Genomic DNA, 12,748 nt, shown 5'->3' with positions numbered 1-12,748 from the left:
TGTGATAATGTATTAAATATGATTAATGTATGTGATAATGTGTTAAGTATGATTACTTGTATGCAATAATGTATTAAATGTGAATAATGTATGTGATAATGTATTAAATATGATTTTTATATGTAATAATGTGTGAAATATGATTAATTATGTGATAACATTTTAAATATGACCTCTGATGCCATACTAGAAAAATGTTCATCACAGTAGGTGAGTGTAATATGTCCAGTTGAATATTTATTGTAAACTAGTGTAGGAACGTGTTTAATGTTTGAAGTGTCATGTTGAATTTTTGTCTTAAACTAGTGATGGAAAGTGTGAATGTTAGCAGTGTCCAGTTCAAGTTTTGGACTAAACTGGTTTTGGAAAGTGTATATTGTTAGCAGTGTGCACTTGAATTGATGGCTTAAAGTAGTGTAGGAAAGTGTGTAATGTTAGTAGTGTCCAGTTGAATTTTTGTCTTAAGCCATTAAGTCTTACGTGAACCATCTTTGCTTGATAAGTACTGGTGTGTGAACAAACTATGGAATTAGGTTTATAAAGGACATTCAGTTGTACCAAAAAAAAAATTCTGTTGCACAAGTAGAGTTTGAAAAAAAAAATGCTGAATTTATGTCTTTGACTTTTTCTTGAATTAATTGAGCACATTTTTTACTCACGGATAGTTGGGTTTTTATGAGAGTAATTTTGTGTCAGATTTATTAGATAACTATATAAGTACTGCATATACTAAATTGTAAGTCAAGTCCAATTGTAAACTACACAGATCCAGACCTGCCATCACAATGCACTAGCAGTGCTGGGTCTGTGCAGTTTCTTAGGAATAAACAATAGAACAAACAATGTGATGGTAGTTCAGGGTCTGTGCTTGGAGTTGAACTTGTCTTATAAGTTAATTATAAGTTCACTGAAATATTTTTTTATAGCAAATTGAAGACCTCCAAGAAGAGCTTAATGTGAAGGAACATAAAATTGAAAACCAGAAATGGCAGTTGCATGAGCTAGATGGTCAGCTTCAGAAAGTGCGACAAGATCTGTATATGGAGCAGGAACACACAGATGAACTGGAAACTGAGGTAAGATCTCACCAATCCTTGGCTTATAGGAACTCACAGTTAAGTTGGAAACTGAGGTAAGATCTCACCAAGCCTTGGCTTATAGGCACTCACAGTTAAGTTAGAAACTGAGATAAGATCTCACCAAGCCTTGGGCTTTAGGAACTCACAGCTAAGCTGGAAACTGAGGTAAGATCTCACTTTGTCTTGGCATTTAGGAACTCACAGTTAAGTTGGAAACTGAGGTAAGATCTCACTTTGCCTTGGCGTATAGGAACTCACAGTTAAGTTGGAAACTGAGGTAAGATCTCTCTTTGCCTTGGCATTTAGGAACTCATAGTTAAGTTGGAAACTGAAGTAAGATCTCACCAAGTCTTGGCCTATAGGAACTCACAGCTAAGCTGGAAACTGAAGAAGGCTCTCACCATGCCCTGGCTTATAGGTATGCAAAGCTGAGCTGAAGACTGAGGTAAGTTCTCTCCAAGTCTTGGACTAGAGGAACACAAAGCTGAATTTGAGATAGAAGTGAGATCTCACCAAGTCTTGGGTTACTGGAACACATGGCTGAGCTGGATACTGAGGTAAGATCTCGCCAAATCTTGGCAGTAATACAGGTACACAGCTGACCTGGAGACAGCTAAAATCTCACCATGTCTTGCACAGAAATAAAATGAACCTCAGGATCAGCATGGATAGATTCACGACTCAGTATCCAAGATTTTTAATCTTTTTTCAGTTCCATTCCTTTTGTACCAAATCTTTCTTCATTTCGTCTTCGAGAGATTTTATTTTTAGTGTGCAAAATGAGCACGACTTTTTCATCATTTAAAACTGAGAAATATACATACCTTGCAATATTTTGCTGAAATTTTCAAACCACAGTGTTTGATGACCTGGCAAACGACTAAGAATGATGTCAGGCTGAGATATATTTTTGTTTAATGTTAAATGAATTTTTTTCCAGCTTATAATAAAACATGCAGGTTTGCATTTACTACACCTTTGCATTTACTACACCTATTACAGACCTGCCATCCCATATTGTTTGACTGTAAGTCTTACTGAAATGATTAATAAATGATGAACTTTCAGAATAATAAAAAAAAATACCCCAAAACAGTTATCAGTCAAATCTGCATGTTGGCTTGTCTTAGTTTGGTCCGAATATGGGTCTTCATATAAGATTCAGTGGACTTGATTACTAAATGAGACTAAGTTTACAGGAGTACCTCAGATGCCTTAATTTGCCATGTTTTTCATACAAAATGCCTTTGCTGAGTATATTATCTAGAAATGTCATACAACAAACAAAAACATGTTGAAGGTAGAAGGAGTGAACAAGCCTATAAAAAAGTTCAAGCAATTAGTACAGGATTATTTATAGGAATATTACAATTCTTTGAAAAGCAGCAGTTAAGTTTATTGGTCATTATGTGTCAATTTCAGTACAGCAGGAGAGATAATGGCTACTACCTCATGAAATTTAAAAGATTACATGAAATTTACAAATCTGGCAAAATGCTGTTGACTTTAGTGGGGTTTGGAACTACAGTTTTTCAAACTAGAGGTCATTAAGGTCTGAATGTCTTTTTAGCAGAATATAATGTTGCCTTGAGTGCATAAGGTGACACTTCTGAATTTCATTGCATGTTTTCCAAGTCAACAATAATGGTACAATGTTGAATACAGTAATCCCATCCTTGGTATTTGATGAAGACTTTCGTCAAATATGATAATTCCTTCTAGGATATGTAATAAAGAAGTTTTAGGTATGCAAGTTTTATTGTGGTTCTATCATGAATGTGAGATACAAATATTTTAGATGTGAAATCTGGAATTATGAATTAATATGGTGCTATACAGACATGAAAAAAAATAAATAGACTTATTTACTGTTGTTATTGATAACAATATTATGTGTTCATTTTTATGATTTATAGATTGTAAGGGTCATTTAGTAGACAACCTATTAAATAGCTAATTGTGTCCATTGTGGGTTTGTACTTTGCAATGAGTTCATTTTGTTTGGCAAACATGTTTTTATAGCCTTTTGACTTTGGAAGGTGTAGAAGAATTATTGTTGATGAATTTAATGGGATCTGCATTCAGGCCCTTGGTTTCCCCCAAAGAACACCATTTCACCTGATTTCTAATTGGCTGGCTGTTAAAGGACCTGACCTTTTTACCTGTTAGAATGATCTGGAAATGAATATTTTACCCTTGTCCTGGTTTTGAAGTTATATCTTAGTTCTTTTTATGTAAGGGATGTTTACTTGAGAATTATTTAATCCTATTTTAAACATCAGTCTTAGTCATTTCGATGTGTTCAATTATTATTTGAGAGGATTTATTTATTTCAGTTATTCATTAGAATTACAAGGTGATCATTAACTTCAAGACTAAGTAACTATGTTGACATCATTGTGAATTCATTTAAAGACATTTTGGAATATGTTATTGTGATAAATTAAGACTGTCAGCACATCAGACTATTCCAGACTATTGGTACATCAGCACATTAGATTGGACATCAGTTACAACACCACTGAAACTTGTTTGCAATACTGATTACTTTTGGACTTGTGAACAAACTTTTAGGACTATTTAGGATTTCATTCACCATATTGTAAGTTATTTGCATTGTTCACTTTGTATTCTTGGGAAATAAATTAATTGTTGAATATTACAAAACTTGTTGGTTTTCACTCTTTTTTGTTACTTAGTTTAAGACCAAAGAGTCCTACCAATAAAATTTACATGCAGTAACAGTATTATCAATATATGTGACGTAATTCAGTTAGCTTGGGAGACGTATAGTTAGAATATTTCAAAGTATTCTTTTCCCATTTATTAAAAAACTATAATGGTGCACGATTCATAAATCATGTGAACAAAATTACCTGGATGATAACAATATGAAAACATTAAATGAGAAAAATATTTCCAAATTTTATTGATTTATTAAGATAAAGACAAATTGGGTTTTATGGTTATTGAAATAAGAATCAATTTTGTAATGAGATAATTCTGATTCAAACACATGATTAACTTGGTGTTTCTGATCCAAGGTATCCAAAGTAGCTTCTATTTCTCCATTTTGTTTTGCAGGTGGAGAGCCTTCAGCAGACAGTGACCCAGAGGGCGCAGATGTTTGAGACACTCATTGGGTCAGAGCAGGAACAGTTGGCACAGTTTCAACTCCTGAAGGACACTCTTGACTCAGTGAGTAAGGAGCTGGACCGGAAAAAGGCAAAGGTTGGTACTGGCACACCACACTATTATCAAATGCTGTGTAAATCAGTTTTCATTAAATTGAATTGGGGTCAAAAATTTGTTGGAATAAAAGCAGCTGACCAGTTCAAATGCCATTTTTGCTTGAAGATCTGAACATAAAACTGAACTAAGACAAGAACTAAAATGAAAGATATACTGATGCTGATTTTGGTAGAATCAGTCTTGCTATACTTTAGATTATCTAATTAGAATCAGTCTTGTTATACTTCAGATTATGTCCGTAGATTAATTTATATTATAACCTCAGATTATGTCAGTAGAATCAGTCTTGTTATAACTTCAGATTATGTCAGTAGAATCAGTCTTGTTTTAACTTCAGATTATGTCAGTAGAATCAGTCTTGTTATAACTTCAGATTATGTCAGTAGAATCAGTCTTGTTATAACTTCAGATTATGTCAGCAGAATCAGTCATGTTATAACTTCAGATTATGTCAGTAGAATCAGTCTTGTTATAACTTCAGATTATGTCAGTAGAATCAGTCTTGTTATAACTTTTGATTATGTCAGTAGAATCAGTCTTGTTGTAACTTCAGATTATGTCATTAGACTGTTATAACTTCAGAACATGCCGGTAGAATCAATCTTGCTATAACTTCAGATTTTGTCAGTAGAATGTTATAACGTTAGGTTATGTCAGTAGAAAAGGTCTTGTTATAACTTCCGATTATGTCAGTAGAATCAGTCTTGTTATAACTTCAGATTATGTCAGTAGAATCAGTCATGTTATAACTTCAGATTATGTCAGTAGAATCAGTCATGTTATAACTTAAGGTTATGTCAGTAGAATCAGTCATGTTATAACTTCAGATTATGTCAGTAGAATCAGTCATGTTATAACTTCAGATTATGTCAGTAGTATCAGTCATGTTATAACTTCAGATTATGTCATTAGACTGTTATAACTTCAGAACATGCCAGTAGAATCAGTCTTGTTATAACTTCAGATTATGTCAGTAGAATCAGTCATGTTATAACTTCAGATTATGTCAGTAGAATCAGTCATGTTATAACTTCAGATTATGTCAGTAGAATCAGTCATGTTATAACTTAAGGTTATGTCAGTAGTATCAGTCATGTTATAACTTCAGATTATGTCATTAGACTGTTATAACTTCAGAACATGCCAGTAGAATCAGTCTTGTTATAACTTCAGATTATGTCAGTAGAATCAGTCATGTTATAACTTCAGATTATGTCAGTAGAATCAGTCATGTTATAACTTCAGGTTATGTCAGTAGAATGAGTCATGTTATAACTTCAGATTATGTCAGTAGAATCAGTCATGTTATAACTTCAGATTATGTCAGTAGAATCAGTCTTGTTTTAACTTCAGATTATGTCAGTAGAATCAGTCATGTTATAACTTCAGATTATGTCAGTAGAATCAGTCTTGTTTTAACTTCAGATTATGTCAGTAGAATCAGTCTTGTTATAACTTCAGATTATGTCAGTAGAATCAGTCTTGTTTTAACTTCAGATTATGTCAGTAGAATCAGTCATGTTATAACTTCAGATTATGTCAGTAGAATCAGTCTTGTTATAACTTCAGATTATGTCAGTAGAATCAGTCTTGTTATAACTTCAGATTATGTCATTAGACTGTTATAACTTCAGAACATGCCAGTAGAATCAGTCTTGTTATAACTTCAGATTATGTCAGTAGAATCAGTCATGTTATAACTTCAGATTATGTCAGTAGAATCAGTCATGTTATAACTTAAGGTTATGTCAGTAGAATCAGTCATGTTATAACTTCAGATTATGTCAGTAGAATCAGTCATGTTATAACTTCAGATTATGTCAGTAGAATCAGTCATGTTATAACTTCAGATTATGTCAGTAGAATCAGTCATGTTATAACTTCAGGTTATGTCAGTAGAATGAGTCATGTTATAACTTCAGATTATGTCAGTAGAATCAGTCATGTTATAACTTCAGATTATGTCAGTAGAATCAGTCTTGTTTTAACTTCAGATTATGTCAGTAGAATCAGTCTTGTTATAACTTCAGATTATGTCAGTAGAATCAGTCTTGTTTTAACTTCAGATTATGTCAGTAGAATCAGTCATGTTATAACTTCAGATTATGTCAGTAGAATCAGTCTTGTTATAACTTCAGATTATGTCAGTAGAATCAGTCTTGTTATAACTTCAGATTATGTCATTAGACTGTTATAACTTCAGAACATGCCAGTAGAATCAGTCTTGTTATAACTTCAGATTATGTCAGTAGAATCAGTCATGTTATAACTTCAGATTATGTCAGTAGAATCAGTCATGTTATAACTTAAGGTTATGTCAGTAGAATCAGTCATGTTATAACTTCAGATTATGTCAGTAGAATCAGTCATGTTATAACTTCAGATTATGTCAGTAGAATCAGTCATGTTATAACTTCAGATTATGTCAGTAGAATCAGTCATGTTATAACTTAAGGTTATGTCAGTAGAATCAGTCATGTTATAACTTCAGATTATGTCAGTAGAATCAGTCATGTTATAACTTCAGATTATGCCAGTAGAATCAGTCTTGTTATAACTTCAGATTATGTCAGTAGAATCAGTCATGTTATAACTTAAGGTTATGTCAGTAGAATAATTTATATTATAATCTCAGATTATGCTACTAGAGTCATTCATGTTATAACATCAGATAATGCTAGCAGAATGAGTGATGTTATAACCTCAGATTATACCCGAATGATAACTTGCATCAGATTCTAATTTTGCAATCAGATTAAATTTTATACAGGCATACTGCAATTTCAACATCAGTTTAGATCTAGGTCATTGAAATGCTTTTTATGAAACATAACCAATTTCTTGTATCACAAATGCAATTGAATTGTGATCAAGCAGAAATCATGTTACCTGTATTAAGGACCAACAATTCAATGTTCTGGTCACAATATTCCATTTGGGTACCACATTGGCATACATGACACTAGTCAAACATGTGATTCAAGGATCATAAATATAATGTTTGTAATATTCACTATCCATTGTGACAGATGCAGCATTTGTGTAAAATATGATAATTTGTAAAATTATTTTGTCATAAATAATGAAAACATGCTTTGAATATCATTCAAGTTCTAACAAGATTCTGTACATTCATTACTGACAGAAACTACTGACAAACTCGTAGAGTGAAAAAGTAGTGTTATTTCTAGGTCTAGTTTGTTACTGTGGCAGTAATGATTTGCTGTTGTCTGTTACAGGTTACATCCTTGGAATTAGACCTGAGTCTATCTAAGAACAGGGTGGAGGAGTTGGAGAGAGACCTGAAAGAACTGCGTCATGAGAGGTCCTATGACACCAAGTTTCATCCTCCACCCCAGAGCTCCATGGGAGACCGACTCAGAATCCGGGAGCTGGAGGGAGAAAGGACAACTCTAAAGCAGGAAATGGCAGTAAGAGATTTATGAATACTTACATGTAATTTAATGTGAGATAATTAAACAGAATGATCAAGAGTTGAGGTTTTATTGATACATTCAGTAATTTACAATTAAGTCAAGTTCTTGGTAGTGTAATCAATCAGTCCTGGGAATCAGATATTTGATACAGTGTACAAATGTTCTACTTTAAGTTTGATAGTGGAAGCAGATAAGATCTTGGGAAAACCAAAGTATTGAACATGATCCGCTATGAAACAAGACATGATAAAGTTAGTCAGATCCACCTACTATACTGACAATGTTCTTATAATATACCCTAAACAGTCATTTACATCTAGCTATACATTTTTTTAATATTTACATAGATCATTATTTTCTCCAAAACATTAAAATGTGAACTTGGAGAAAATGTGCAGAATTACATGGCCATTTCTTTTCCAGTGGTCATTCTTAATTCCTATTTCCAGTGTTCTTGTTTTAAAATCACTCTACAGATGTATTTAATGTTGTGTTTAGATATGATTTGAGAGGAATCATTTGTTTGTATTGTTCATTATAATGATACATTCAGGATTGTTGGCATGTCAGCACATGTCAGCACATTCATTGCTGTTGTTACATCAGCACATTCAGGATCTGGAATTCATTCTGAACACTGTATTTTTTTTGACTTATGATAGAGCTTTTAGGATTATTTTGGATTTAATTCATAATGCTGTAAGTGCCTAAAATTTTCATATTTTTTAACTTTGAGAATTAAATTGTTTGTTGTTTTACAAACTTGCTGACTTTGCTTGGACTTTATTGTTACATATTGTACTTATGGGACTTTATTGTTACAGATTGTACTTATGGGACTTTATTGTTACAGATTGTACTTATTGACAAAGCTCAAGAAAGTTTACACTTCACCGTCAGTACAAGACAAAGTACTAATTAAGATGTGGATAAGGAATGTATCTTGTAGGATTATGAGTTAGTACCTGAGGCATATCAACAGAGGTTTAGGAATTGTAAAAAGGAAACTGGACAAATCCATTTCAAATTTGATTAAAAAGTTGATAAAGATTATGATAGTCCTGGACAACTCATATTAGTTGAGGAGTTCAAGAATTGCAACTATAAATAAAAAACTGGACAAACTCATGTTGAATTTGCAATTGAAAAAGAGCAGTTATTTGATAGGCCAAGAAAACTGGTTAAGATTATGCAATCTCATACAACTTGTATTACTTGAAGAGTTCAAGAACTGCATCCATAGTGACATGAAGACTTATCCATGGTGACATGAAGACTTATCCATAGTGACATGAAGACTTATCCATGGTGACATGAAGACTTATCCATAGTGACATGAAGACTTATCCATGGTGACATGAAGACTTATCCATAGTGACATGAAGACTTATCCATAGTGACATGAAGTTTAATTTGCCATGTCCCATAATATGCCCTAAAAATGTAACACAAGCATGGTAAAAGTCTTACTTAAATTGTCATTTGCATCACTGAATCAATCAAAGAAAATCTGAATAGTTTTCAGGTGATCTGTCCAGGTCTCACTGTATATGACATCATTAATATATACATCACAGCTATCTATACCAGATGTTATCATGTTCATTAAATGCTGGAATGTTGAGAGATAATTTTTTTAATACCAAATGGCATCATTTTACATTGATCAAGTTCATCTGTAGTAACAAATGCCACAATTTGTTTTGCTCTTTCATTGAGTGAAATTTGCCAAATCCTTTCAAAAGGTCTAACTTGGTGATATATTTTGCATCTCAAATTTTGCCAGCGCAGACATCATTTCTTGGTATTGTAAAATGAACCTGTTTTGGTGACATTGTTCACTTTTCTCTAGCTACTACACATAGGGAAATTATCTGGTTTCAGCAAAAGAATACATGGTGAACTCCAGTTACGTTTGGTGGACTCATTAAAATCAATGTCCAACAAATATTAAATTTCTGTTTTTTCCAACATTCTTTTTCATAAATGTATAATGTACATTTCAGCATCATGGTAGATTTTATTTGTTTGTGTTGGAACATAATAGTTTTTTTTAGTCTCTTTTCTTGTGGGCTGTAGAAAGTTTCTGGTCCAGATTGTTCAATATATCTGAATTCCAAAGACTGGTTAAACCAATCTCACCACAATCAAACTGCGCATTCCACTGCTTAAATCCTCACTGCGTGGGACAGGTACAACTAAAATGATTGAATGATTAACAGGGCTATCTCTATCAACATACTCCTTTACACTATGTGTATGGCCAAGTTGTTTCTGATTTTGCTTTCCAAGAATATTAATGATATATTTTAAGTCACTTATTTTTGTCTCCAACTGTACAAGGACCATAATACTTACCTTGTAGAGAATATTGTGGTATGGGCAGGAGAGCTGACTGAAAACTCCTTTCTTTTGTATTTCTGTCATACCTTAATTACATTTTTGACTGAATTTAATAAGTCTTAATGTCACTATGGATAAGTCTTAATGTCACTATGGATAAGTCTTCATGTCACTATGGATAAGTCTTCATGTCATTATGGATAAGTCTTCATGTCACCATGGATAAGTCTTCATGTCACTGGTTGGACAAACGTCAGGAGGCTTTTGATAAATTAAAAGTCATACTTAATAGTGCACCTGTTTTTTCAGCTCCAGATTTCAACTAATCATTTAAATTAATGTAGGGGTTTGTGGAGTATTAATTCAGGATGTTAAAAATGGTGTTGAACATCCACTGTGCTGTTTCTCTAAATGATTAAACACACACCAGAGAAATGATTCCACTATCAAGAAGGATTGCTTGGCTTTAATATTGGCTTTGCAACACTTTGAAGTATATGTTAGTTCAGCTCCTTCTTCAATTATTGTATGTAGTGATGATAACCTTCTTTCATTAACAAAATGAAAAATAAAAATCAGAGATTATTGAGGTGTAGTTTGATGTTACACACACAAAGAGGAAAGATAATTTGATTGCAGATACGCTTTCACATATTTAGATGTATTATGATGCTTTGAGTTTGTATATATTTTGTATTTCATTCATTGAATACCTTTTTATTTAACTTTTATTATTATTAATATCATTTGTATGTTTGAATAGTATGTAAAAGAAAGCTTTATTATACAAATCTTTCCTTTTTTTATGAGGGAAGTGTTATGTATCTATATTGTGTCTTTACCTTTTGGTGCATGAGCCATAGGACCTGATGTGTGTCTCAGTGATTATGATGGTTTGAAATTACCTTATTGCTGCCAAATAACATGTATCAGTAATACCTGCTTTGTGTCTCAGTATTTACGATGGTTTGAAATCACCTTAATACTGCAAAAAGATGTGTACCAGTTATACCTGCTGTGTGTCTCAATATTTATGATGGCTTGATATTGCCATTTTGCGGGTATATTTTACACATTCAAAATTTGCATACTTGTTCAAAATTAGGACATTGTAAGTTTGGCTTAATTTATTTTAGTGATTCCTAATCTTTACAGGTTATAAAATTTCAATATTTATCATGATTTAATTTTGTCATCTCATGCTAAGATTGTTAAATTGCAAACATTTTGCACAAGAGCTGAAAGTTCCTGCTCTTTGGTAATTTCTTTATTAAAATTTTTGATGAAGAAAGATCTGATTTACATGTTTGTCCATAATTAATATCAGTGTGAATTATTTTAAGACTAAATTAATATTGATTATTATTTCAGCAACTCCATTCAACAGTTCAGTTAACCAAGGAGCAAACCTTTCAGGCCCAGAAAGAACTTCGTCAGCTTGAGAGTGAGTTAGTCAAGGCAAAGACAACAATACTCCAACTTACTGCTGAGAAGCATGAGCTAGAGCAACACTTGGAGGTAGGAGAATGCTTAGACATTTTAGTATGGGACTTGGTAAATAGGAGAATATTTAGACACATTAGGATGGGACTTGGTAGGTAGGAGAATATTTAGACACTTTAGGATGGGACTTGGTAGGTAGGAGAATATTTAGACACTTTAGGATGGGACTTGGTGGGTAGGAGAATATTTAGACACTTTAGGATGGGACTTGCTATGTAGGAGAATATTTAGACACTTTAGGATGGGACTTGGTAGGGAGAAGAATATTTAGACACTTTAGGATGGGACTTGTTAAGTAGGAGAATATTTAGACATATTAGGATGGGACATGGTAGGTAGGAGAATATTTAGACACTTTAGGATGGGACTTGGTAGGTAGGAGAATGCTTAAACATTTTAGTATGGGACTTGGTATGTAGGAGAATGCTTAGACGTATTAGGATGGGACTTGGTAGTTAGGAAAATGCTTAGACATATTAGGATGGGACTTGGTAGGTAGGAGAATACTTAGACATATTAGGATGGGACTTGGTAGGTAGGAGAATGCTTAGACATATTAGGATGGGACTTGGTTGGTAGGAGAATGCTTAAACATATTAGGATGGGACTTGGTAGTTAGGAGAATGCTTAGACATATTAGGATGGGACTTGGTAGGTAGGAGAATATTTAGACATTTTAGGATGGGACTTGGTAGGTAGGAGAATCTTTAAACATATTAGGATGGGACTTAGTAGGTAGCTTAGACATATTAGGATGGGACTTGGTAAGTAGGAGAATATTTAGACATTTTAGGATGGGACTTGGTAGGTAGGAGAATGCTTAGACGTATTAAGATGGGACTTGGTAGGTAGGAGAATGCTTAGACATTTTAGGATGGGACTTGGTAGGTAGGAGAATGCTTAGACATTTTAGGATGGGACTTGGTAGGTAGGAGAATGCTTAGACATATTAGGATGGGACTTGGTAGGTAGGAGAATATTTAGACATTTTAGGATGGGACTTGGTTGGTAGGAGAATGCTTGGACATATTAGGATGGGACTTGGTAGTTAGGAGAATGCTTAGACATATTAGGATGGGACTTGGTAGGTAGGAGAATATTTAGACATTTTAGGATGGGACTTGGTAGGTAGGA

The 12,748-nt window shown here is 33.3% G+C and overlaps 1 protein-coding gene across 2 annotated transcripts in view; it reads left to right on the top strand.

Moving 5' to 3' along the window:
- LOC149802084 (uncharacterized) overlaps positions 1–12,748 on the top strand; it is a 165,678-nt gene that overhangs the window by 64,440 nt on the left and 88,490 nt on the right. For both annotated transcript variants that reach the window (XM_089956484.1, XM_089956483.1), the window contains exons 15-18: positions 927–1,076; positions 4,164–4,310; positions 7,571–7,762; positions 11,483–11,629. In XM_089956484.1, the coding sequence (XP_089812610.1) occupies positions 927–1,076; positions 4,164–4,310; positions 7,571–7,762; positions 11,483–11,629 (636 nt within the window). The remainder of the gene's footprint in view (positions 1–926; positions 1,077–4,163; positions 4,311–7,570; positions 7,763–11,482; positions 11,630–12,748) is intronic.

This window comes from Sinohyriopsis cumingii, chromosome 4 (genome assembly GCF_028554795.1).
Source record: "Sinohyriopsis cumingii isolate HCF-2022 chromosome 4, ASM2855479v2, whole genome shotgun sequence".
In the NCBI taxonomy this organism is placed as follows: Eukaryota; Metazoa; Mollusca; class Bivalvia; order Unionida; family Unionidae; genus Sinohyriopsis; species Sinohyriopsis cumingii.
This window is presented reverse-complemented; position numbering and strand designations above follow the sequence as displayed.